A 23,180-nucleotide genomic window follows, 5' to 3' on the forward strand; every position below is an offset into this window, starting at 1 on the left:
TTCACTAGGTTCTCTGGGTAATCGCGACAGACCATTCGTCATGTGCGACTTGAGACGGGGGACAGGTATGGAGAAAGGACACGCCTCGCGGTACACGTCTTGTTCTCTGCAAATAAAACACCTAGAAAGTTCAGAAGCCTCTGGGCTTGCCTAAGACCCCACGTAAACCTCAGTTCACTTCAGTTCACATTTCTGGCTTGTGGGAGAGCCGTCTCAACAGGCCAACAGATGCTTTTAAAGATTGAGGCTTAAAATATTTTTTGCCTTCCAAATGACATTTCTGCCTTTTCGCCCAGATGAAGGGGTCCTTGCTCTGGGCCCTGGGAAGGGTTGGGGGGGGAGGAGGCGGGGTGGGGAGAATACCACCCGGCTTTCAGGTAGCTCCTGTTCTCCTGAGCACATGGAAGGACGGTTTCAAAACACCAGAGAAGGCAGAGAAACCGCCAGATTTTTCTGAGAGTAATTTACCCCACCAGGGGGGATATGGGTGCACGGAGCCCGGTGTTCTTTAAGAAAATGTTCCCTATTTTTGTGTGCCTTGGCAAACTCAGGGTGGAATGCGAAGGTTGCCATGGCAACATCACCCCCCCTCTTTTTTTTACAGATTGGTCACGTGGGACCCACGCACATTCTGGAAGCCACTTCTAATAGTTCCCATGCTGGGTCCTGTCTGGGGGCTCTGTCTGCTTCTGGAGTGATAGGAGACAGCTTTTTTGTGGGGCCAAGGGGACCAGGGTCTGCATCCCTTGTCCCCCTAGCAAAATGCCTCCCCGATCATCCCTTGTGTGGTCTGGGGGGCACCTGTTCTTACAGCAAGAATGAGCCACGCTTTAACCATGAGCATCATAAGTGCTGTGTGTGTGCGTTGGGGGGGGGGGGGTGGGCACAGGGCTGAAGTAGCTCTGGAATGGACAGGACCTGGGGTGGGGCTGCAGAAAGTCAACATCTTAAGTCTTACAAAGAATCCCGACACTTCTGAAAGACCGTCCAGGCAAAGCAGCCAGGGCTCACCTCGCAGACACAAGCTCTCGCCTCCCAAAGCGTCAGGCGCGCCTCTAACTCTGGGCTGTCTCCCCACACTTCAGCTCCTGGGTACCATGCATGACGCCACCATGGTGGCAGGTCAATTCCAGCCCGCCCCAGAGGAAAGTTCTATAGCTTCCTTTTCGTCCTCTCTCCCTGCAAGGGACGCCTGCTCCTCGAATCCCTCCTGGGTAGGATTCGCGGGTCACTGGGAGAGGAAAAGGGTCCTGTTCAGGGAGAGGATGCTGGGGCCTCGAACAGGCTGTTGGTGCCTCTCCAGAGCTCTCTTTACTCTCCGCCCCTGCACAGCGGCTCATTTCTCTTCTAAGCCGCACATCCTTCGGGGACCCGGTCCTCCAGGGGGAGGCACAGAACTTGCAGCCAGCCAGCCTTTGAAGAAGCGTTGTGATCCCCTCTCACGGGGCAGTGGCCTTTGGGAGTCCTCCCGGGGTCTCTATTTAGTCTGGCTCCCCAGGAGGGCACGGCCTAGAGGTTCAGGGGGTCCTTCCCATCCAAGTCCAGTTGTGGGGCGGGGGGGAAGGTAAGCCGCTTGGGGCAAAACTTAATGACGCAGTCGTCTTCTGTGTTAGTGTTCTGCGCTCGGACCTGTCCTCCTTCTGGAAGCTCATCCTGAAGGGACCGTGGGGAGTCGGGCAGGGGGAGAGAGAGGAGGCAGACGTGCACTGGGTATTGTGGCAGGACGGAGCGGGCAAGGGGGAGAGGCAGGCTGTTGCCTTCCTTGGCCTGGAAGGAACTCCCTGTAGGACTCTGGGCATTTTCCCAGCAAGACCCTCAACCCCCAGGGCTCTTGGGAGCTCACACCTGCTCCGTACTATGGCTCAAACCCTAGTTTTACTTGTGCTCATCAGGAATATTTGCGGGCTCCCACCATGGGGAAGTTTCTACAGCTGCCCCCAACCCACCCCCCCCCCCCAGGCTGCTGCAGGAAGTGCTTGCAGAGTCGAACTGGAAAAAGACCCTAAAAGGACAAGTCAGGTTGGAAAAGGCAGAAAGGGAGAAAACGGAGAGGGAGGGGCCCCTGGGGAAGGGGTTCGGGGGACACACACCCCACACCGCAAAACCTAGAGAGGAGACATTCTGGCACCTCCATACTGGAAGACAGGGGAAAAGGGAGAGGGAAAAAGCACGAGCTTCAGGATGCAATGGAAAGAAAGGGGCGCGACACCATTCTACAGAAATAAAGACCTGAGCTTGGAAAAGTGCAAAGGAAAACACGGCATGGAAAGGTTATGGGCCGATCGGACTGTGCAAGCTTGAATCAATAGCGGTGGCTGATACGGCGTCTGGGAAAAGTCGGGAAACTACAGGTTGACATGCCACTGAAGAGGGACCCTGGGGTTCGGGTCCCTCCCCCCCAGCAGAAGTATTCCGCAGGCAGGAGCGAATTACCTGCTGGCTGCGCTGCTTCACGCCTCTTTGTTTCCCCGGGTGGGGGGAAAACGAGTCAGTTGCAGAATCTGACCGCTGCAGGAGGTGATGTACGTTTCCGTCTTTTCACTGTGGACCGTATTTCTCTTTTGCTCGGGGGAGGACTAACAAAGCAAGTTGGAAATGAAGGAGAAGATAAGGTGCTCGAGGCCCTTCGCTGACCGAGGTCTGCTGGCACGGAGGCGGGTTCGGGCTCCGCGACTCCGGGCGAGTGGGGTGTGAGGGTCCCAGGCCCTCCCCGCACCCCCCACCCCCGAACTACCTGGCCCACCCGAAAGAGGCGGGGACGCATGTCAGAGAACGAGCTTATACCGGGAGTAAGCGATTAGGAAAGGGGGATGTCACACACGAAGGAGCCCAGTATATACGTCTGTCTACATGTCTATGTTACAGGGACGCCCACGAGAATGCTTTTTTTTTTTTTTTTTCCACTAATGGCAGCACAGGTGGCAAAAGCCGGGAGAAAGGCTCTCTGCAGATTCCAAAATGCTGGTGCGCGATGGGCTCTAGGAACAGAAAGCCAAGTGCCGACGGAAACCGAGAGCTCCCCAACTCTGCCAACAAGAGTCCTCTAGAAAAGGCAGTAAGAACGGAAGCGAAGGGGTGCGGCGCTGCACCCCGCTCGATGGCTTTCCCCTCACGCCTTGGGGTGGGGGGTGGGGGGCGGGGGCTCCACTGGGTGGAGGAAGGAAGCCCCCTCTTCCGTAGCAACCAGCAGCCAGCCTCTTGGGACTGAGGGTTCCCGCAGCCGGGAGTCTCCAGCGGACCCCTGGGGTTGAAAGGACGGGGGTCACGGAGGTGGCCGCGGGCTGACGCCTCGCCCTTGCTCTCTTACACCGCCAGCCTGGGTGGCCCCTGGAATCCCGGGATGGAAATGAAGTCTCTCTTCAGAGTTCCTAGGGGTGGTTGAAGCAGTCACTGGGAACTCCTGGCTATTTTATTGCATTAGGAAACAAAACCATTAAAGCATTTAAGACAGCCCTTTGGTGTCCCTGCCAAGGAGATGAAGTGAATGGGCAACACCTGTTGCACTGCAGCCTTGGGGGGTCTTCGCCCGACCGTGCCTGGTCTGCAACCGTATCTGCTTTTGCGGAGGAACAGAGTTTGCCCGCTGGGCATGCGCATGCGCGGTGAGCTGGGCACGCAGCCCGGTGGGGGGCGGCCTACTCCATGCCGCTCCGGAGGATCTGGTTGGCCGCGATCAGCATGACGCTTATGATGAAGGCCATGGCGAAGGCGCAGATGAGGCTCTTGCGGACGCAGGTCTGCCTGTTCTGTTTCTGTGCATGCACTGGGGTGGGGGTGGGTGGGGGGAGCGGAGGGCAAGGAGACGCGGGGTGGGGGGGGGGAGTGGGGAGACGGGGGGAGAGAGAAGAGAGAAATGACACAGTGAGACAGGCTGACCTCCTCCTCGTCAACAAGCCCAGTTCCGAGGCTGAAGACGGGTCACACCGACAAGCATGCCCCGGACCATCCTCGGACACTGAACACCACGTCCTCTGGCAAACCGTGTGAAACAGTCAAAACTTGACCAGAAACCAAGAGAGATGTGATGCTCAGAGGAGGGTACAAACATCCGGGTGCAGTAGAGCGCCAGTGACTTTCTGCGCAACAAGAGAAATGTAACGTTTTGGAGTTTCGCAAAAGGCACCGTCCAGGCACGGCTGTGTCGGTTTCTGCAGAACGCCGGGCTCCCGTTTCTGAGGCAGCTGCTAGATTCAGATGCTTCCCTACGTATTCACGCTGGGCCGGAAGCAACTTACCTTCCAGAATTGTTCTTGGGTGGCTGCTGGTCGGGATGACCCTAAATGACTTCTGGCATTACTTGAGTTACGCACGCCAGGGGGGTTCTAAGGAGGGGTCCCTGGGCAGGCAGCATACACATCCCTGGGAGGTTTTTTTAAAAAAAAAATTTTTTTTTAAATGTCTATTTATTTTTGAAGGAGAGAGAGACAGAGCATGAGCGGGGGAAGAGCAGAGAGAGAGAGGGAGACACAGATCCAAAGCAGGCCCCAAGCTCCGAGCTGTCAGCACGGAGCCCGCCGTGGGGCTCGAACTCACAAACCGCAAAATCATGACCTGAGCCAAAGTCGGACGCTTAACCGACTGAGCCGCCCAGGCACCCCCATCCCTGGGAGCTTACTAAAAATGCAGGTGCTCATTCTGGACCCCACGCCCAGTCTACCGAATCAGAAGCTCCAGGGATGGGGCCAGTGATCTGTGTTTAACCAGGTGATTTCGATGAAGTCCACATGCTGTGTGGACAGGACCGGTGGGAACCCAGGAGAGAGTCACAAAGCTCTGTCAGACCTCGCACAAGCAGGGCGTCCCCGCCCCCACATCCTGCGGCACCAGGGGTCTGCCCTTGGGTCCTGGGATTGTATTCTTTTCATCCTTTTGTTGGGCTACGTCTTGCAACAGCATTTTTATAAGGCCCTTAAGAAACCATTGGGAGGTCTGCATCAGTTGGGAAAGTAATATGGACCAGAGACAGAGAGATGGAAATCACCAGAAAGTAAAGTTTTGGTCAAGTGTGCCGAGGCAGAACAGATCTCTCTTCCAGGCATTGCTTCCTATACCAGAACTTCTTTTCCTTCTTTGAGTCTACACCCCCTCCCCACCCCCCCATCTGTCTGTGCATCCGTGATCTTTGCACACAGTTTACCACTTAGCGTATGAGAGAAATCTGTGCCCTGGAGGCAGCTGGGAAGCTGTGTACAGCAGAGCTACTCACTGGACCAGTGGCAACAGCACCATCTGGGAGTTTGATGTAAATGTAAATTCTTGGGTCCCACCGCAGAATTCCCGAATCAAAATCTCTGGGGGTGAAGGCCAGGAATTTATGACTTAATAAGTTTTTCGGGTGATTAGGGAATTGCTAGGCCCCACCCCCAGAATTTTTGATTCAGTAGGACTAGGTGGGGCCAAAAAACTTGATAGAGTTTGAGTTGCTGGGGACCTGACAGGTGTGTGTGTGTGTGTGTGTGCGCTCATGTGCACGCGTGTGTGTTAGGGACATAGGGTGGGGGGTATCGGGGAAGATGGTTCTTCAGATTCAGACGTTAAGAAACCCAATGCCAGGGGGCACCTGGGTGGCTCAGTCAGTTGAGTGCCTGACTCTTGATTTTGGCTCAGGTCATGATCTCATGGTTGTGAGGTCGAGCCCCACGTCGGGCTCTGTACTGACAGCATGGAGCCTGCTTGGGATTCTCTCTCTCTCCCTCTCTCTCTCTCTGCCCCTCACCTACTCACGCTCTCTCCTTCTCTCTCAAAACAAATAAATAAACTTAAAAAAAAAAAAAAAAGAAACCCAATGCCAGAAGAACAGCAGAACATTTTCAGATTACCTTCCATTTTGAAAAGAGGTCCTTCTGCTGGACGTTATACTCTACCTTTGCAAACCTCCAGCTGAGGGAAAGTGGTTTTTCTTTGGATGGGATCGGATTATGGCATGGAGAGGAGGTGTGTGTGCGGGCGCGGGGGAAAGAAATGCAATTTCCCTTCATATTGCTTGCAATCTCTCTGTACGAAAGAAGAATGGCAAGAGAAAAAGGTCAAGGTAGGGTCCACATGCCGTTCAAGAACCTAAAAGTCATTCAATTTCAAGTACGTCTTCCCCTTGACATTCAGGGGCTCCTCTGAAATCCCTGGAAATCACAGGGAAGAAGTGGGAAGCCGGGGATGTTTCCAAAGACAAATGGAGCTTTCTCTAAGAGAAGGGGTGTCGGGGGCTTGTCAGGGGGCCTCTGTAAATTACATCAGGAGGGTTTCTCCAGCAAGCCACGTTTCACAGAGACCCAGGGCCCCGTGACGCAGCTCTGCCCCCACCCCTGACACTTGTTGATTATTTCTGCACTCTTAGGTGCTGTCTTTTTTTGTTTTAATGTTTTTATTTATTTTTGAGAGAGGGAGAGAGAGAGCAGGAGCGGGGGAGGGGCAGAGAGAGAGGGAGACCCACAATCCAAAGCAGGTTCCAGGCTCCGAGCTGGCAGCATAGAGCCCGACGAGGGGCTCGAACTCACAAACCATGACATCGTGACCTGAGCCGAAGTCGGACGCTCAACCGACTGAGCCACCCGGGTGCCCCTCTTGGGTGCTGTCTTGTTATCTTTAATCCTGGATCCCCTGGGCTTTAGCTTCCCTTGGGTGATTGAAAGTAGTTTTGGTTCCGTTCTCAACTTGTTGATCATGTCCGGGTCTTAGAATCTCACAAATTCTTACCCGGAGAAAGAAAATTTCCTTGGTGCCGAGATGCCCCCATCCCAGGACTGGGCAAATATAAAAAAAAAAAAAAACTGCCAGCCCTCCCTCGGTAAGGAAAAAAGGAGGTGGCGTTTAAGAAGGAAAGAACCAGGGCTGAAAATAGGAGGATGGGAAAGTGGCGTATCTGGCACTTTCTGAGGGCTGGCTAATTTATTCTGGGAAGTTCCTCAGCATAAACATGCTTCTGAAGGCAGTCATCTACCTTTCCTTCCTGAGGGCTAGCGAAGGCCGAGAAAAATTGTGTGATTACGCTGAGGGAGAAATCTTTGGCTGAAGCCCTTCTTTGTGAAGGACACTCGGAAAACAAGGTTACAGGCGACAGGATTATCCCGCAGGAGAGCGGCTGCACCTTTGATCTGAAAATCCTTCAAAGCAGTAGGAGGGGAGAGATAAGGAAGGAGGAAAGGCCTGGAGACCTAATAGGGTGTACTTGAGGCCATGCAAATCCCAGTCTAGACCAAAGTCCTATAAGCAGAGTGGCACTCCCAGCTTGCTCCTCTCGGTGGCCCTGAAACATCATCATTTCAGCCTCTGTGCCTCCACGAGAATCCTGTGACATCCAGTTCTCACGCTGTCATAAATCGTGTGGCAGAGTAAAACAAGTCATGATTTCGGAGCCAGACCCAAGTCTAAATCATAACTATTCCACCTCTCGGCTGTGTGACCTTGGGCAAGCAAAACTTCCTCCGGCCTCAATTTCCTCATCTATAAAATGGGAGTAGTAAAAACTGCCTTGTTGTGAAGAGTGAGGATATATGAAGGTACTAGGGTATGTTTGTGCCCACGGAGTGCCAATTCTCTTTTGTAAACCTTTAAAAACTTTTTTAATGTTTATTTTTTGCGAGAGAGGGGGAGGGGGAGAAAAATGTGGGGGGGGGGAGGGGCCGAGAAAGGGAGACAGAGAATCCCAAGTGGGCTCCACGCTGACAGCGGAGAGCCGGATGCGGGGCTTGAACTCACGAACCGTGACGTCGGGACCTGAGCCGAAGTCGGACACTTAACCTACTGAGCCCCCCGGGCGCCCCCGGAAACCTTTTCAAAACTTGCCTTCACTTACTGAACCCCGCCTGAGTAGGCCAGGCGCACGCCGCGTGCTCTGCACGTGTCATCACAGACCTGCATGGTGGCCGTCCCCGTGAGAGCTGGGTGTGTGACTGTCCCTTGACAGGTGAGAGCCTCTGAAGCTCCATGAGGTGGAGTCCGAGTTCATTTGGCCAATGGCGCAGGTGGCGCTTGGGCCAGGGTCTGGTTCTAACACCTGGGTTTAAAACTTCTGCACAAACTGCCTTCTTGACCTTTCGCTTAGCGACAGGACACTCAGCTATAGGGAGATCCAAAGAAAAGCCACTTCAAACCCCTGATGTGCTTGACGGTACAGCCCGCCCCGGGTTAATGTGTTTGTTGATAATAATTCAAGGCCCGTCTTCGGCTCTCATACATTTGCACTGTGCTACAGTTTGGGGTTTTACTCTGTGTCTAGGGTTTGCTTCCCCAGCGGAACTCCGGCTCAGCCCAGGATGACCTGTGACTCCGGGCTAGGGCTTCTCTTAACCACCGCGCAGGAACAGCCCCGGGGCAAGCGACTGAACCTCTCTGAGCCTCAGTTTCTCTCTCTGTGCAAGGAGGCGATGCTAACCGTTCTGCTAATGTCGAGCATCATCTCAAAGATGAATGAGCGGATACAAAAAGTGAAAGCCACGCCCAGCTGTGAATTGCCAGAGAAGTGCAAGACGTCCTTGTATCCCCTGAGGGCTGGAGGAAAGGTCTGCTCATTTTTCTCCCGTTCCCCGCAGCCTCCAGCACGGGAGTGAGCATCCGAGCAGTGCTCCCAGACCTTTGCCGTGGTCCCTTCCCTCGTGAATTCGTTCCGGGCTGCAGTGAAACTCACCTTCCCAAAGCAGCACTTAGTATGCGCCACGGATTCCCGCGACCTTTCTGCCAACGCTTTCTTGCTGGGGAAGCGCGTGCCATCCAGCATCTCAGCTCAGCTGGGAGGACCGCCGACCACCTCCTGTCCCTTTCCCACCTCTGCTCCTAGACCGCTGTGCCTCCTTGCCGAGCAGCTTCTGTTTCAGGCAAGCAGGGGTCCCACGCGTCCCCACACGAGACTGTGCGATGCAGTCCAAGGCTTGGCGCCCGTTCTCTCTGCTGGGGGTGCCCGCTGACCTTCCCTCTCATTTCTTCTGGGCGTACCCCAAACCTCTCTTCCCTAGGAGGCTTCTCCTGAATGTCTTGCTCTCATAGAGCCTGATCTTTAAATTTTTGTAATGATTGGACTTTTTTTTTTTATGTTTATTTATTATTTTGAGGGAGAGGGACAGGGAGAGAGAATCCCAAGCAGGCTCCGCACCAGCAGCGCGAAGCCCGGCGTGGGGCTCGAGCCCACGAACTGTGAGATCACGACCTGAGCTGAAACCAAGAGTCGGATGCCTAACCGGCGGAACCACCCAGGCGCCCCATGGACTGGTCTGTCAATACTTGCTTATTTTTAATTGAGATGGCATTCCCATACCGTAACATTCAGCCTTTTAGCGTGGACAGTTCAGTGGCATTTAGTACATTCACCAGGTTGGGAAAGAATCCACTACCCAATTCCAGAATGTGTTCATCACCCTAAAAAGAAACGCCACACACGTTAGAAGTCACGCTTCGTCCCTTCATTCCCGCCTCCCCAGCCCCTGGCAATCGCTAATCTCCTTTCTGTCTCTATGGAGATACCTCGTCCCGGCATCGGGCATAGCAGATACATGCAAATGTACAACGTGTAGCCTTTTGCCTCTTACTTCTTTAACTTGGCCCAGCCCATGCATGCTGTCACATGTGTTGGTCCTTTATTTCTCTTTGTGCCACCTTTTGTTTCTCCGTTCACCAGCTGATGGGCGTTTGGGTTGTTTCCAGTTTTGGGCAATTATGGATAATGCTGCTAGAACATTCTTATACAAGTTTTTGTGTGGACGTGTTTCCAGCGCCCTTGGGTACAGATCCGGGTAGGAGTCCAATTTCTGGGTCGTATGGTAACTCTTTTCGAGGAACTTGCAACTGAACAGGGAAAATGGCAAGAATGTATCATGCTGCTGGCAATCTTTTCCATGTTTCTCTTCCCATGGGGCCCGAGCTCTCTTTCCAGCAGAGTGGTTGACTTAGGAGCCCAGAAGGAACATGGGGGGAAATTGACACAGGAGCACAAAGAAGTGGGGTCTCCAGTTTTCTTGAAAGCTTGGTAGCAAGTCCTGAACACCTACAGACTCCTGGATGCTATATGGCAGGACCTGGGTTTGTGAGCTCAAGCAACAGACAGGTTTTGCTTTGTTATTTTAACAGATTTAGGGACGCCTGGGTGGCTCGGTCGGTTGGGCGGCCGACTTCAGCTCAGGTCATGATCTCGCGGTCTGTGGGTTCGAGCCCCGCGTCGGGCTCTGCGCTGACAGCTCAGAGCCTGGAGCCTGCTTTGGATTCTGTGTCTCGCTCTCTCTTTCCCTCTGCCCCTCCCCTGCTTGCTCTCTGTCTCTTTCTCAAGTAATAAACATTCAAAACAAAACAAAGAACAAAACAGATTCACACTGCTCCACTCGGCAAATGACAGGCAGTGACTCTAGGAGTTTTCTCCTGGAGTCTGCACGGATTTTGCCACGGACTGGCTGGGTGACCCTGGACGTATTGGGTTCATAATCCCTCTGGCTCAGTCTCTTCGAAATGGGGCTGCGTGTCTGGAGGCTTTGGCTCCCAAATGAGGCGAACCAGAATCATAACAATTCTGATTAATTGCCCCCACACAGACCTCTATGTAAGTGATATTTCTGGCAGGGAGTTCGGGGCTCAGGAATGTTTAAAAACAAAACAATACAAAACCCATCTTAGGTGATTCTCACAATGAGCCAGAACTACCAAGTCTGGGAGCTATTACTGCTCTGTGATCCTTCCAGGTCTCACATTTTATGATTTTATGAAACTGAATATTTCCATAGCCTAAAGTGGAACTAATTAAGAGCTCCTGAAAGTGAATATTCTTTTTTTGTCATTTTTAAAAAATATTTTTAGTTACTCTTGAGAGACCGAGAGAGCGAGGGAGCGAGCACGAGCGGGAGAGGGGCAGAGAGAGAGGGACACCCGGAATCCGAAGCGGGCTCCAGGCTCCGAGCTGTCAGCACAGAGCCCGACACGGGACATGAACTCACAAACTACTAGATCATGACCTGAGCCGAAGTCGGATGCTCAACCGACTGAGCCACCCAGGTGCCCCTGAAAGTGAATTTTCTATACATCAGCGAGACCAAGAATGCTCAGGTACCCCAGGTAAGACCTGCAGAGATAGATGATGTGGCCGAATAGCAGTGCCATGTTTTATGATACCTGTTAAGGGGAAGAAGGGCCACCCTTCTGGCTCCTTCGCTACCATAAAATCCTCAGGTTTCTAGCCATCGGACAGCCAGGTCTTGCTTGGAGGGTTCCACCGTGGACCCTTGGTGAGGTGGCCAGGTGTTGTTCTGGCCCTTCCGACAGACCTTCCTCTTCTGGGAACGTAATTCATCTTTTGGTTTGGGGATCTGTAGCTCAGTCTTCAGACTGATTGAACTCTTGGTCCAGGGCTCCACCTTCCCCCTGCAGCAAACCAGACTGGCCAAGTAGAGTGTGCCAAGCTCTTGGCTGGGTTCAGGGTTAGGCATGTGGGCCAAGCAGGATTGATGGGAGCCCCTTCTTGGAATGGAGGTGAATCTTCAGGGAGAGAATCCTGTCACTTCGGGGAGAGACAGCCTGCCCAAGAACGAAGCCAACAGAGAGGAAAGAAGGACAGAGACTGGGAATGAGACAGTGACAGACAGGGGGTTGGGAGGACGAGGGAATGTCGCTTGAGCTCTTTCGATCCAGGTCAGCCAAAGTTCATCCCTTTGCCAATATTTTTTAGTTTAAGGGCGTCTGGGTTGAGTTGCTGCTACTTAAAACCAAGAGTCCTGACTGGTACTTTTGGCACCTCCGATGTTGGCATCGACTTGACTTTAGGAGTGAAGGTGTCAAGAAGAATGTTCAAACCCTGCACCTTTGGTCCCTGTGCTATCCTTCAAAGACGATGTGGCATTCTAGCAGTGGGGACGCACGACGTCTCCGGGAAAAAAAAAAATCAAACCAGGAGAACAGACCTGGGGCTAGGGATGAGCTCGTTCTGTTTCGTTGTCTGTTTCGAGTGCTCACTCATGTGTTCAGCCTTATACAAAATAATCTCATGTGTCACTTCATGTCCCAGCCACACGAGGCAGTCATTGTGTGATTCCCATTTCACGGATGAAGAACATTAGGCTCTTACTGTGTATGCAAGTGTCTCAGGCAAGTGACCGCAGACAGGACAAAGCAGGATTTTCAGCCAGGCTTGTCCAGAGTGCAGAGTTGGAGTCCTCAACGACCAGGCGTACTAATCAAAACCAGTCCTCCAGCTGTCTACCTCGTGTCTCAGAATCTCATCACTCCTCACTCGTGGCTCCAGAAAACTTTCCTGCCGGACTGCTGTGAAGGGTTCCCAAATAGAAGAAAAAAAATCCCTTTCTGTCTGAAGTCCCAAATCTCTCTGAAAACTGTGTCCTGTCTCACCACCTGCCACGGACCCTCCGCTCCGCCTTAACCTCCACCCGCAGAGAACAGGTTTTATTTAAGGAAATTCGTGGCACCGGGCAAACCGAGAGCAGATGGTGTAGGAGACGTGTTATGCCCTTTTCATTTGGACGGGCCTGAAATACCCAACGTGCACGGCCAGGTGATGGGACAAGGCTCCCCATCTGGGTGTGCATTTGACATCCCAATAGGAATTCTGCAGCTTCAGCAGGGATGGCTGGCCTGGAGACCTTAGATTTGGCTGCAAATTCTTTCTGACCTTCCGCTGAGGCAGAAATTGTTGAAGCTGGACGTGACCGTCATTGTCCAATCTTTGCATTGCAGAGGTGAAGAAGAGAAGGCTGAGAGTTTCTAGAGAACTCACGCAGGGTCACATATCTAGTCCAGCCAGGGGTGGGCACGTAACCCGCATGTCTGCGCAGTGATGCTTTGGGAGCTAGGGAGCTACCCGGCCCGCGTCCCCTCCTTTGACATTTATTTCTCTCGTCCATCATCCCGAGGCACTGGATGGCGCAGAACAGCTCTGCCATATGCCTTTCACAGAAACGATTTCTCCCCCCCGTTGATGATTTCGCTTTACTTCCTTCTGCCGCGCGTGTTGTCAGAATGTCTAGAAAAATCTGACAGCTGGTATTCCATTTAGGGACAACATTTGGGGGATGTGTCTTGAAAGGGCTCACACACAGTCTTGCCGCGCCTTCTACTCAACTTCCAAATATAATATGACTTTCCTGGCGATGACATGAAAAACGAGTGACGATGAAGTGCCATTCCGTAAAGGGGCCTGAGACGCCTGTGTCTGGCTAAAGGGAGCCAGAGGAACAAATGAAGGGGCAGGGCCTTGTCAGATAGCCCCGGGTTCACACCCTTCCCCGGTATTTGACCTTGGACGAGCGACACCAGTCTGCTGAGCCTCGGTTTCCTCATCTGTACCAGAGGGGCCACAGAACTTCTCTCCCAGGACACGCTGACAGGTGAGTTGCTCGTGTTAACAGGTGACCGGCCCCTGGCTGCCACGCCAGGCAGTTCCCTCCCGTCCCTTTCCTCCTGGACTGTATCGATATGGAGGAAGCAGTAAACACATTAGAAGCGGTAAATCAAACTTAATATATATAATATAATTTGTTAGGTGAACCCTTAATAAGGATCCGGTGACAGGCAACTAGATGACCACAAGGTCAACCACAAGACCACTCGATTCCACATGTGTCGGCAACTGGACCCAAATAGTGAGACAGGAATCTGTCTCTCAGCGTCACTGGGCTTCTGTTCCCCAAAGGCGAAATGTCTGGTGATTATAAAGGAATCACACGGAAGCAAAACGTCTTAAACCTCTCATGTAGCCCGGACGGTGAGTGGGCATTGCGGGTAGGCACACAGTCCGGTAACTAGCCCATTTCGGTGAATGCTGACCTATTTATTTTTCCAAATAGTTAGAACACACATATTGAAAACTGACAGCTCAGAACATTGAACATAATTGATCTTAATGAGGGAATTCAAAAAGATCTGGGGCGTTGGGAACACTTGAAAGGCATACTTTGAGTTGAGGATTCTCTTTGGACCGGGGGCTGGATAGACGGCCAGCTGATGGGTTTTGTCGGAAAGCCCCTGAATTCAGTGCGATTCAATGACCTCATGCCCAAAGCACCCAGCACGGTGGGTGACACTTGGTCCAGTGTTTGACTCAATCTGAATGATTTCTCATCTGGAAGACAGGTGTGAATAAAAGAAAGGTCCACTTCAGAACCCTTGAATTAGATTCTTCTGGTCTCTTCCCGGCCTTAATAAGGGCTTCTGTAGATGACTTCTTTTGGTGCTCCAGGAAAATGGGTTCTACACATGACACGAACCCCCAACTCAAGGGTTTCCTGAAGACAAGTCAAGAAAGCTGTCCTTCTGTGTACCTTGGAATCTCATCCTAGTACCTCTTGTCCTTCCCCTGGGAGAAGATGGAAACATTCCTGCCTCCTTATGATCACGGAGCCCTGTCTTCCGTAACGGTAAGGCAGATTAGAACGCGTGAGGGGCCCTGTGGATGTGTCTGTGCGTGCACGCGTATCTGTGGTTTGCGTGGGCCTAAGAACCAAACGGGTAAAGACAACAAAATCAAGCCAAAGGGAAAACTAAAAGGAGAAAAAGAAAAACATAAACCTCGTCCACCAAAGGGGGCCACATCCCCCCCAATATCCATTCATGTGGAAGGAACGATCGAGATTTCCTGACTTAATGGACAGAACCTGAACACGTTTGTACAAGTCTCCGACCCAAGATTTGTAAAAGCGAAAAGTATCATCACTGGTGTAAAATGACGCTAGGGCCTGAGGAAGGGCCTCCTGTTCGGCTCTAACAGGCTCCACGTCAGGTCGTGCACATCAGCATTTTCAAACCCCTGCTACGCTCCGGAATCTCAGTCTTGACCCCCAATTTGCTGAGCTCAGAGTTATTTGAGGTGCGCCTCTTTAAATTCCATTCTACCAGGGCGCCCGGGTGGCTCAGTCGGTCGAGCATCCCACTTCGGCTCAGGTCATAATCTTGCAGTTTCGTGGGCTCGCGCCCCGCGCCGGGCTCTGTGCTGACAGCTCAGAGCCTGGAGCCTGCTTCCGATTCTGTCTGTCTGTCTGTCTGACTCTCTCTCTCTCTCTCTCTCTGCCCCTCCCCTACTTGTGCTCTCCCTCTCTCTCTCAAAAATAAATAAGCATTAAAAAAATTAAAAGAAACAAATTTCCATTCTACCGCACATCAGTTTCATCGACCAGCTCATCCTTCCTCGCTCAGAGACAGGGCAAAGACCTGCACTTTTAGGTTTCTGTTTTGTTTCTTCATTGGTTCCTTCCTCTGACATAAAGTAAGGCAAGATTCCCAGTCCCCTTGGATCTCCCGGCTTTCCAGGTTGAGCTGATCAGCGTGGGTATCTACCTGCTGCAGCCAAGTTGTTTGGTTTGATTCGTTTTTTGCTGCAGCAAAATTTTAACAAGAGCAGGAGGGAAGAGCTCCCTGGGAGGGTAGGGAGGAGGTCAAGGTCGGCCACAAGGCCTCAAACGGACTCTTCCAGTCCTAGGGCAGCAGCGGGGAGCTCAGTGCCTGCGTATCACCTCATCCTAGACAACTCTGCCCAAATACACAGTCAGGGCAGCCCTTTCTTGAACAAGGAGACGGCTGCGGGCATTAAATATATCCACCAGTGACTTCAGTTCTCTCCGAGACTGGAAAAAATCTTCAACCTGAACACAAACCAATGAGCTCGCCTTTCAGGCCAAACGGCACTGACATAATATTAAAACAAACACAAAACCAAAAAACCCTCTGATGTGAAAACAAGCAAAACGGCTTATGCAATCCACGTTGCAGAGGGCATTCAAAAAAGCAATGTGCTAATTACAAAGCAATGTTTCTCTTATTCGAGAAGGCCACGAAGTTTAAAGCATTCAGCACAGCAACTGGAACGTATCAATAAACCCCACGGTTGGTAGCTGTTGCCCATGTTATACGTACGAGTCAATTAGAGCGGACTCAGGAAGACTTCGATTTGGAAACCCCTTTCTCCCTCAGTGTATTAATATATGAGCTTTTGAATAATAAAAAGACATTGCTTAGGGTTCAGATTCCTTCCCAGTGCAGTCTGACCTTTCCCAAATTACTAAGACTTGTGACATTTCTCTGAACAAAACACTGACCCACAAACGAAGGCTCTTGTGGAAAACAAGATGTCCAGAAATACTCCCCACCCCATCTCCAGAGCATTTGCTGACGGTGGGGGGCCGGAGCCCCCGATGCTTCCATTGTTTGAACACACAGTCTGTCATCAGGGTGGAAAGAGCTGGGTCGAGATGGATGGGGGAGGCCAGGCCTGCTGTTTTCTCAGGTGTTCCTCCCATCTCTGCCTGCCTCGCCCCTGCTCACCCTCCCGATCCCCCTGCCTGTCCTGCTGCACATGTGGCTTTGGCTGTGACCACCCTGCTCTCGTGTGGTCTTGCGTGGCTCCGACTCCAAATACAGCCACTGATGCTCCAGCCCACGTGTCACATGCAGGCCGACCGGGGCAGCTTCCGGGCCACAACCGGGTTTTGTTCGCCACACACGGCGTTTTTGAAAGATTTTTGAATGCCTTCAGAAGGGGGCACAGCTCTCAAGTTTACCCCAATCCCTCCCTATCCACCACTCCCCATCTCCCTGGCTTGAGTTAATCGCACTTATCACCTCGGAGCAGAAGCGTCTCTTCCTGTCATGGCCTTTAATCCTGCACACGATGCAGCGGTGTGGCCCGGACAGGACCCCTGGGGGCCCAGGTCCGAATGAACCACTGTGGCCCCCTGGACTAACTCCATTCTGCATAGACTCCCCGCTCGGCCGGCTCTAACGTGTCGGCTCCGAGACCAGGCAGGGCGAATGCCATCCTGGTGGCTATGTGACAGCTTCCCAACGGTGTGCCCCGATTTGTGTAAGTGTTCAGGAAAAAGAATAGAAAAGAGTGGCTAGACCTCTTTAAGAGAACCCAGCCCTGAAAAAGTTAGAGATGGCTGGGCCTGATATCCTGTTTTAATGTCATTAAAAAAATCTTTTTTTTCTATTCATCAGGGTTGTTAAAGCAGTTCTGATTTTCAGAGTTGGAAAGAGGGATTGAATTATTTAGCTTCCCTGGAACTTTCTACTGATTAGGGGATCAGGTAGGCTGGTTTTGTTTTGTTTTGTTTTCTTAACTTTTCTTTCATGAGCCCAAGAAAAATGGCCTCTCGTGGGTCTATATTTTGGCCCCAGGAAAAGCTTCTTTCTTCTGTAAGTACAGGGTTAAATTCGCGAGAGTATTTTTGTGAATGGGGCTGTTTCTGACCAGTGCCTTCAGGGAGCAGAGCACAGAGGCAATCCTTTCCTAAGGGTCCCGCGAAGTAGGTGTAATTATCCTGATGTTTATAGGTCAGGGTACGCCCTCAGAGAAGGCACACCTGGTGGCCAAGGTCGCGCACTTAGCCACTGGACTTGACCCGAGTTGGGCGCGGGAGTTTGTACCACTCCACGCAGCCCCCCGGCAAGTAACGGCAAAGTACCACAAAGCTGCCCATCTAATCACAGACCTGAGAGAACCACTGGAGGAAAGACAGGGTCCCTAGAGGTCCTGCAAAAAGGCAGGGTTTGGGGGGAAAAATGGAAAAAGAAAAGGAAAGGAAAGAAAAGAAAAGAAAAAAGGAAGAAAAGAGAAGAGAAGAGAAAAGAAAAGAAAAGAAAAAAGAAAAGAAAAAAGAACCTATTGCATCTTTGCAGAAAGGATCTTGCGACCTCAGTCCTGGATTCTTGGCTTCAGGACAAGGCCCTCCAGCCCCGACTGTAAATTCACTCTTCACAGCGAGGGTGTGAAGGTGTTGGCCGGTCCCAGACCAGGTAGGAGGCGGAATCGGGGGCACCTACCTCCTTCGAACTCTGTCTGGCAGTTCTCCGAGGTCTCCTGCAGGCTCTCCTCCTCGTTGATGATGATGTTCTCGATGTCCTTCATTGTCAAGTGGTCCCGGAAGGCGTGGTAGAGGATGTGCTTCAGCTCCTCCAGAGTTATCCTCTGCATGTCGAACTGTGGGGATAAAGAGGGATGAGCAGGTGTTGGGCGCATGGGGCTGAGAACTCAGCCTGGGGCATGGCTGCCAAGCCCCAACAGCCCAAAGCTCCCGTGTGGAAGCTCGGCTCAGCTTTCCAGGATATCAGATGAGCAGCTTTTTCCATCGTGTTCTGCTTCAAGCATACTCGTGAACTCGCAGGCACTTACTGGGGATACAGTGAGCGCAACATAGCCCCCTCGGTTGAGACTCCCGGAGGAAAAAAAAAAAATGCCACCTGCTAGTTGGCCTCCCACTCACCCGGCCATCTGCCGTCACCTCCGCACGCCCTGCACACCTCACGGACTTGGAAGTTGTGTCACACCTCAGACAATGCACACATCTCTAAAGATGTTCTGTATCTCCTGCGAAGCTGGCCATTCCCGTGTTGCTTTTTAGATACGCATCATGTTCTAACAAGATAACATCCAGGTTCAACGCCGTGTTCATGAGGAAGGAAAGCTAAAGGGAGGTGTGGCATCCCCCAGTATGGTCTTCGTGTCCTCGTGAGAGTCTTACACTCTCCTACTCCATTTTTACCAAGTGTGGTCCTGTCACTTCCTTGGCCAATGAAATGTGAGTAGAAGTCACATCTGCCGCATCCAATTAAAAGCTCTAAAGGCCACATCATGTGCTCTTTCTCCTCTGCCATGAGAATGGCATGCCCCATGTGGGGGCTGTCCCTTCCGTCTGGGCCCCAGAACAAGGATAAGGTGGGGAAGATCTGCAGACACCCCGCTAAGGAAAAGGAAGATGAGTACGAAACGCCCTTCATTGTTATCAGCCGTAGGCATTTCAGGCTTGTTTGCTAACTGGGTTTAAGTCAACGATACCGAGATTATACACATCATACAAAACATATTTAAAAAATAATACAAAAAAATTTCTATTAAAAAAAATACAACCACGCACAGAGGTCAGAGGCTACCGTAACAAACATTCGAAAACACCATGTTCCAGGGCCAAGGGGTGGGAAATGAGAAACACGTGATTGGAGGCTGGAAAGATAAAGACCCACGGATGTTATGCAGAAGCATGACACTCGGTTGCGGCATTGCCTGTGATGATTTGAAGGACAGGTATATGTGGGGGGAGTTTGTGGCCTTAGGTAATCAGTCTGGGGAACAGCATGGTTGCAACTGGCGGTAACGGACAGGGTGAAACCAGAAAGAGGTGGGCTCCTAACATTAGCGACTCAGGCAACGACAGGTGCTGGCGAGGACGCGGAGAAAGAGGATCCCTTTGGGGGATCCCAGGTGCTGGCGGGAAGGCAAACTGGTGCAGCCCCTCTGGAAAACAGTATGGAGGCTCCTCAAGATATTAAAAAATAGAACCACCCTACGACCCAGCGATTGCGCTGCTGGGTATTTACCCAAGGGGTAACAGAATGCTGATTCGAAGGGGCACGCGCACCCCCGTGTTCACAGCAGCCCTATCAACAACAGCCAAAGGAAGGAAAGAGCCCAAATGTCCATCTACTGATGAATGGATAAAGAAGATGTGGTAGGTATAGACAGTGGAATATTATCCAGTGATCAAAAGGAATGAAGTCTTACCATTTGCAACAATGTGGATGGAACTAGAGTGTATTGTGTTAAGCAAAAGAAGTCAGCAGAGAAAGACAAATATCATATGAGTTCACTTACATGTGGCATTTAAGAAACAGAACAGGTGAACCCAGGGGAAGGCAAGGAAAAACAAGATAAAAATGGAGAGGGACACAAACCGTAAGAGACTCTTAAATACAGAGAACAAACTGAGGGTTGCTGGTGGGGTGTTGGGTGGGGGGGCGGGCTACATGGGTGATGGGCATTGAGGAGAGCACTTGGCGGGATGAGCACGGGGTGTCGCATGTAAGTGATGAATCACTGAATTCTATTCCTGCAATCATTATTACACTCCATGTTAACTAAATTGAATTTAAATTAAGAAATGCGAAAAAAGAAAGAGGTGAGCTCAGAGTGAAATAAGTCAGAGAGGAAGACAAAAATCATATGATTTCACATATGTATGGAATCTTAAACCCCCCCCCCCCAAACAAACATAACAACCCTGAGCTCAAAGATGCAGAGAACAGATTGCCGATTGCCCGATTTGGTGGGTGGGTGGTAGGTGAATGAGGGAAGGGAATCAAAAGGTACATGCATTCAGTGATGAAACAAATAAATTCTGTGGGTCTAACATACAGCATGGTGACTGTAGTTAATAACACTGTACTGCATATTTGAAACTAAGAGAGTAGATCTTAAAAGTTCTCATTACAAGGGAAAGAGTGTGCAATTACGTGTGAGGAGGGATGTCAATTAAATTTATTGTGGGGGCGCCCAGGTGGCTCTGTCGGTTAAGTGTCCGGCTCAGGATGTTGGCTCCGGTCGTGATCTCATGGTTTGTGAGTTCGAGCCCTGCAGCAGGCTCTGTGCTGACAGCACGGAGCCTGCTTGAGATTCTCTCTCTCTCTCTCTCTCTCTCTCTCTCGCTCCCCCCCCTGCCCCTCCCCTCCTCATAATCATTCTCTCTCTCTCAAAATAAAGAAATACACTTAAAAAGATGATTGTGGTGATTATTTTGCAATATATACAAATATCCCATCATTATCATACACATAGGAAGCTAATGTAATGTTACATGTCAATTATATCTTAATTTTTTTAAAAAAGGAAACAAAACAAAACAAAACAGGAGAGAGAGATGAGCTCAGGAAAGAACAAGCCAGGAACGGAGACCACTCAGAAATTCCTGGTCTTGCAGAATGGAAAGAAAAAACTGTTTTTCATCTTCAACCAAGAAGAGATAAAATTGAGAAATGTTATAAATTACAAAACAAATCAAAGTGGTCCTTATTAAAACCTCTGGAAATGCTAAGTGACTCTCCAAGGAAATTGGTTATTAGGTTTAGAGAGAGTTATGTCTCAAAATAATTGTGGTTGTGGCTATTAGCAAAATACAATTGAAATCAACATTTAAAAAAAAAGAAAGACGAATTTTTTGAGAGAGCTCTACTGGGCAAGAACCAACAGCATGGGATTAAAAGGCTCTATCACTACTCAAAACATAAAATGATCTTTGGGCTCCCAACCTTTTATGGGCACAAGCCATTAGGAGAATAAGTGACACAGGCCCAAAGCAAGGTGTATTCCAAGGCCCTCATCAGGAGGGAAGGAGACTAGTGGAAAAGGGCAGAAGGTCTCCCAGATGGTGAAGCTGGGAATTATTCTTGACATCATTCAGTGAAATCAAGAGCAGTTTTCAGGAAGCAGAACCAGGATCTAATCAAGGAATATTCCTCACCCCAAAGTCTGTACGGCAAGATTTTAGAATTGCTCTAAGCTTTTGACCGCTATGTGTCTTCCATTGTTTTCTTCTTTCTTTCTGGATGGGATTGTTTTGGGTGGTTAACCCAAGTCTGTCCCACCCTTATATGTTGAGTGTGTTGGGGGCGAGGGGAGAGGGATTTGTTTTTTTAATCCATATGTCTCCAGATCAGGAGGAACCATACCCAGATTTAGTGTATATCATCAGGGTCTAGATCTTGAGTCTTTTTGTTCATTTATTTTATTTATTGAGAGACAGAGACGGGCAGAGAGAGAGGGAGAGGGAGAGAAAATCCCAAGCAGACTCCACACTGTCAGTGCAGAGACTGATGTGGGGCTTGATCCCACAAACTTTCAGATCGTGACTTGAGCCGAAATCCAGAGTCGAACGCTTAACCAACTGAGTCACCCAGCTGCCCCTAGATCTTGAGTCTTACGTATTGTAATTGGATGGGATTTTTGAGTGTTTCTCTTGGGTAGGGATGAGTCTATTTTGTGGCTAAAGGGAGGAAAATGAATATTTGTGAGCAAGGGTGTGGGCTGTAACAGATTTTATTGTTTCTAATGATTTTTCCCCCTCCCTGTGAGAGGATCATCTCTCCCTGCCCATTGGCCCATTGATGTCAGGCTTGGGCCAATTAAATGCCAGTGAAAGCCATATATGAAAGTGATGGGTGTCCAAAGAGAAGTCTCAAAGCCGTCTTGTGTTCTGCTATTTCTTTTTTCCTTCTGTCACAAAAACACTTGTACCAAGTAGGGGCTGCTCCTGCACCGTGGCTCCTGGAATGAATACGACGTGGAACTAACCCACAAAGGGCATGCGATTCGAGAGAAATAAACCCTTATGTTGGCCACTAAGACTTTGGGGTCTCTGCAGTATAACTCACCCAAGAATGCGTACAGAAATGTTTTAATTTAATGTGGATCACGGTGAAAGAAAGTTCTCGACCTTTTTCTTTCCCGGCTTTCTTGGTAAAGCAGTCATTACCTTGCTTGAAATATGCCCTTCTTCTAACAAATGAAAGGGGGTTTGACATTTGCCGGAAATCGAAATGATTTAAATCAAAATGATCTGAATCGAAATGACTCAAGTTCAAAGCTGTTTATATAAGTAAGAACAACTGAGGTGGGTGTGTAAAGTGGATTTGTCTCCGGCATCACAGTTTAGTGACTATGGAGTGAATTAGGAGACGCACCTAGGGTTGACTCGCAGTCTAAAGTGTCCTTTAGATTCGATAGGGGAGCACGTGGTTGCTAGTCTGGGTGCTCCCAGAAGGTCGGCGAGATGCAGGAGGAGGGTGACGGACGTCACAGATGAGAAAATTTGGGCACGCCATCCACCGTGCCGCGATCAGAGACTGAGAGTGACAAAATCAAAGAGACTCTGAGAAAATGAGTAAGAATTTCCTGGAAGGCCAGAGGAAGGACTGGAGGAGCCGGAGAAATCCAGCTGAGACTCTGCTGAAAATCAGAAATTAGGTGAAAAGAATCAGCCAGAGTCTGACAAAGTCAAGGCAAGATGCAGATTCCAGAAATCTCCATTTTCCTTTCATTCACCTATCTGGGTCATCTTTTAATAATAGGATACTAATATTTAAACAAAATTAATTAAGTAGGATTCCAAGTTTCCTATGTTGTCAGAATAGATCTCTTTTACAAGTTTGAAAGGCATCACTGTCAAACATCGTGCCAACAAGGATTCCTTCCAAGATCATCAGTCCCTGAGCTTTTTAATTTTACTTGAGTCAATTTTGGAATGATGTGCTTTTTTTTTTTTTTTTCCAGAAAACCGGCCAAAAGATCAGCAGGCAACTATACTCAATAGTGCTGCAGTTTTAAGTTTCTCTCAGTACTTTAAAAAAATATTTTTTAAATATTTATTTCTTTTTGAGAGACAGCGAAACAGAGCACGAGCCGAGGAGGGGCAGAGAGAGAGAGGGAGACACAGAAC

At 50.3% G+C, this 23,180-nt stretch overlaps 1 protein-coding gene across 1 annotated transcript in view; it reads right to left on the reverse strand.

Annotated features, from left to right (window-relative positions):
* Positions 1–2,923: 2,923 nt before the first annotated feature.
* CALN1 (calneuron 1) overlaps positions 2,924–23,180 on the reverse strand; it is a 366,396-nt gene continuing 346,139 nt past the window's right edge. Inside the window, exons 4-5 of the mRNA XM_042971106.1 lie at positions 17,740–17,896; positions 2,924–3,763 (exon numbers count right to left, since the gene is read on the reverse strand). Of these exons, the coding sequence (XP_042827040.1) occupies positions 3,636–3,763; positions 17,740–17,896 (285 nt within the window). The 3' untranslated portion in view covers positions 2,924–3,635. The remainder of the gene's footprint in view (positions 3,764–17,739; positions 17,897–23,180) is intronic.

Source organism: Panthera tigris, chromosome E3 (genome assembly GCF_018350195.1).
Source record: "Panthera tigris isolate Pti1 chromosome E3, P.tigris_Pti1_mat1.1, whole genome shotgun sequence".
Taxonomy (NCBI): Eukaryota; Metazoa; Chordata; class Mammalia; order Carnivora; family Felidae; genus Panthera; species Panthera tigris.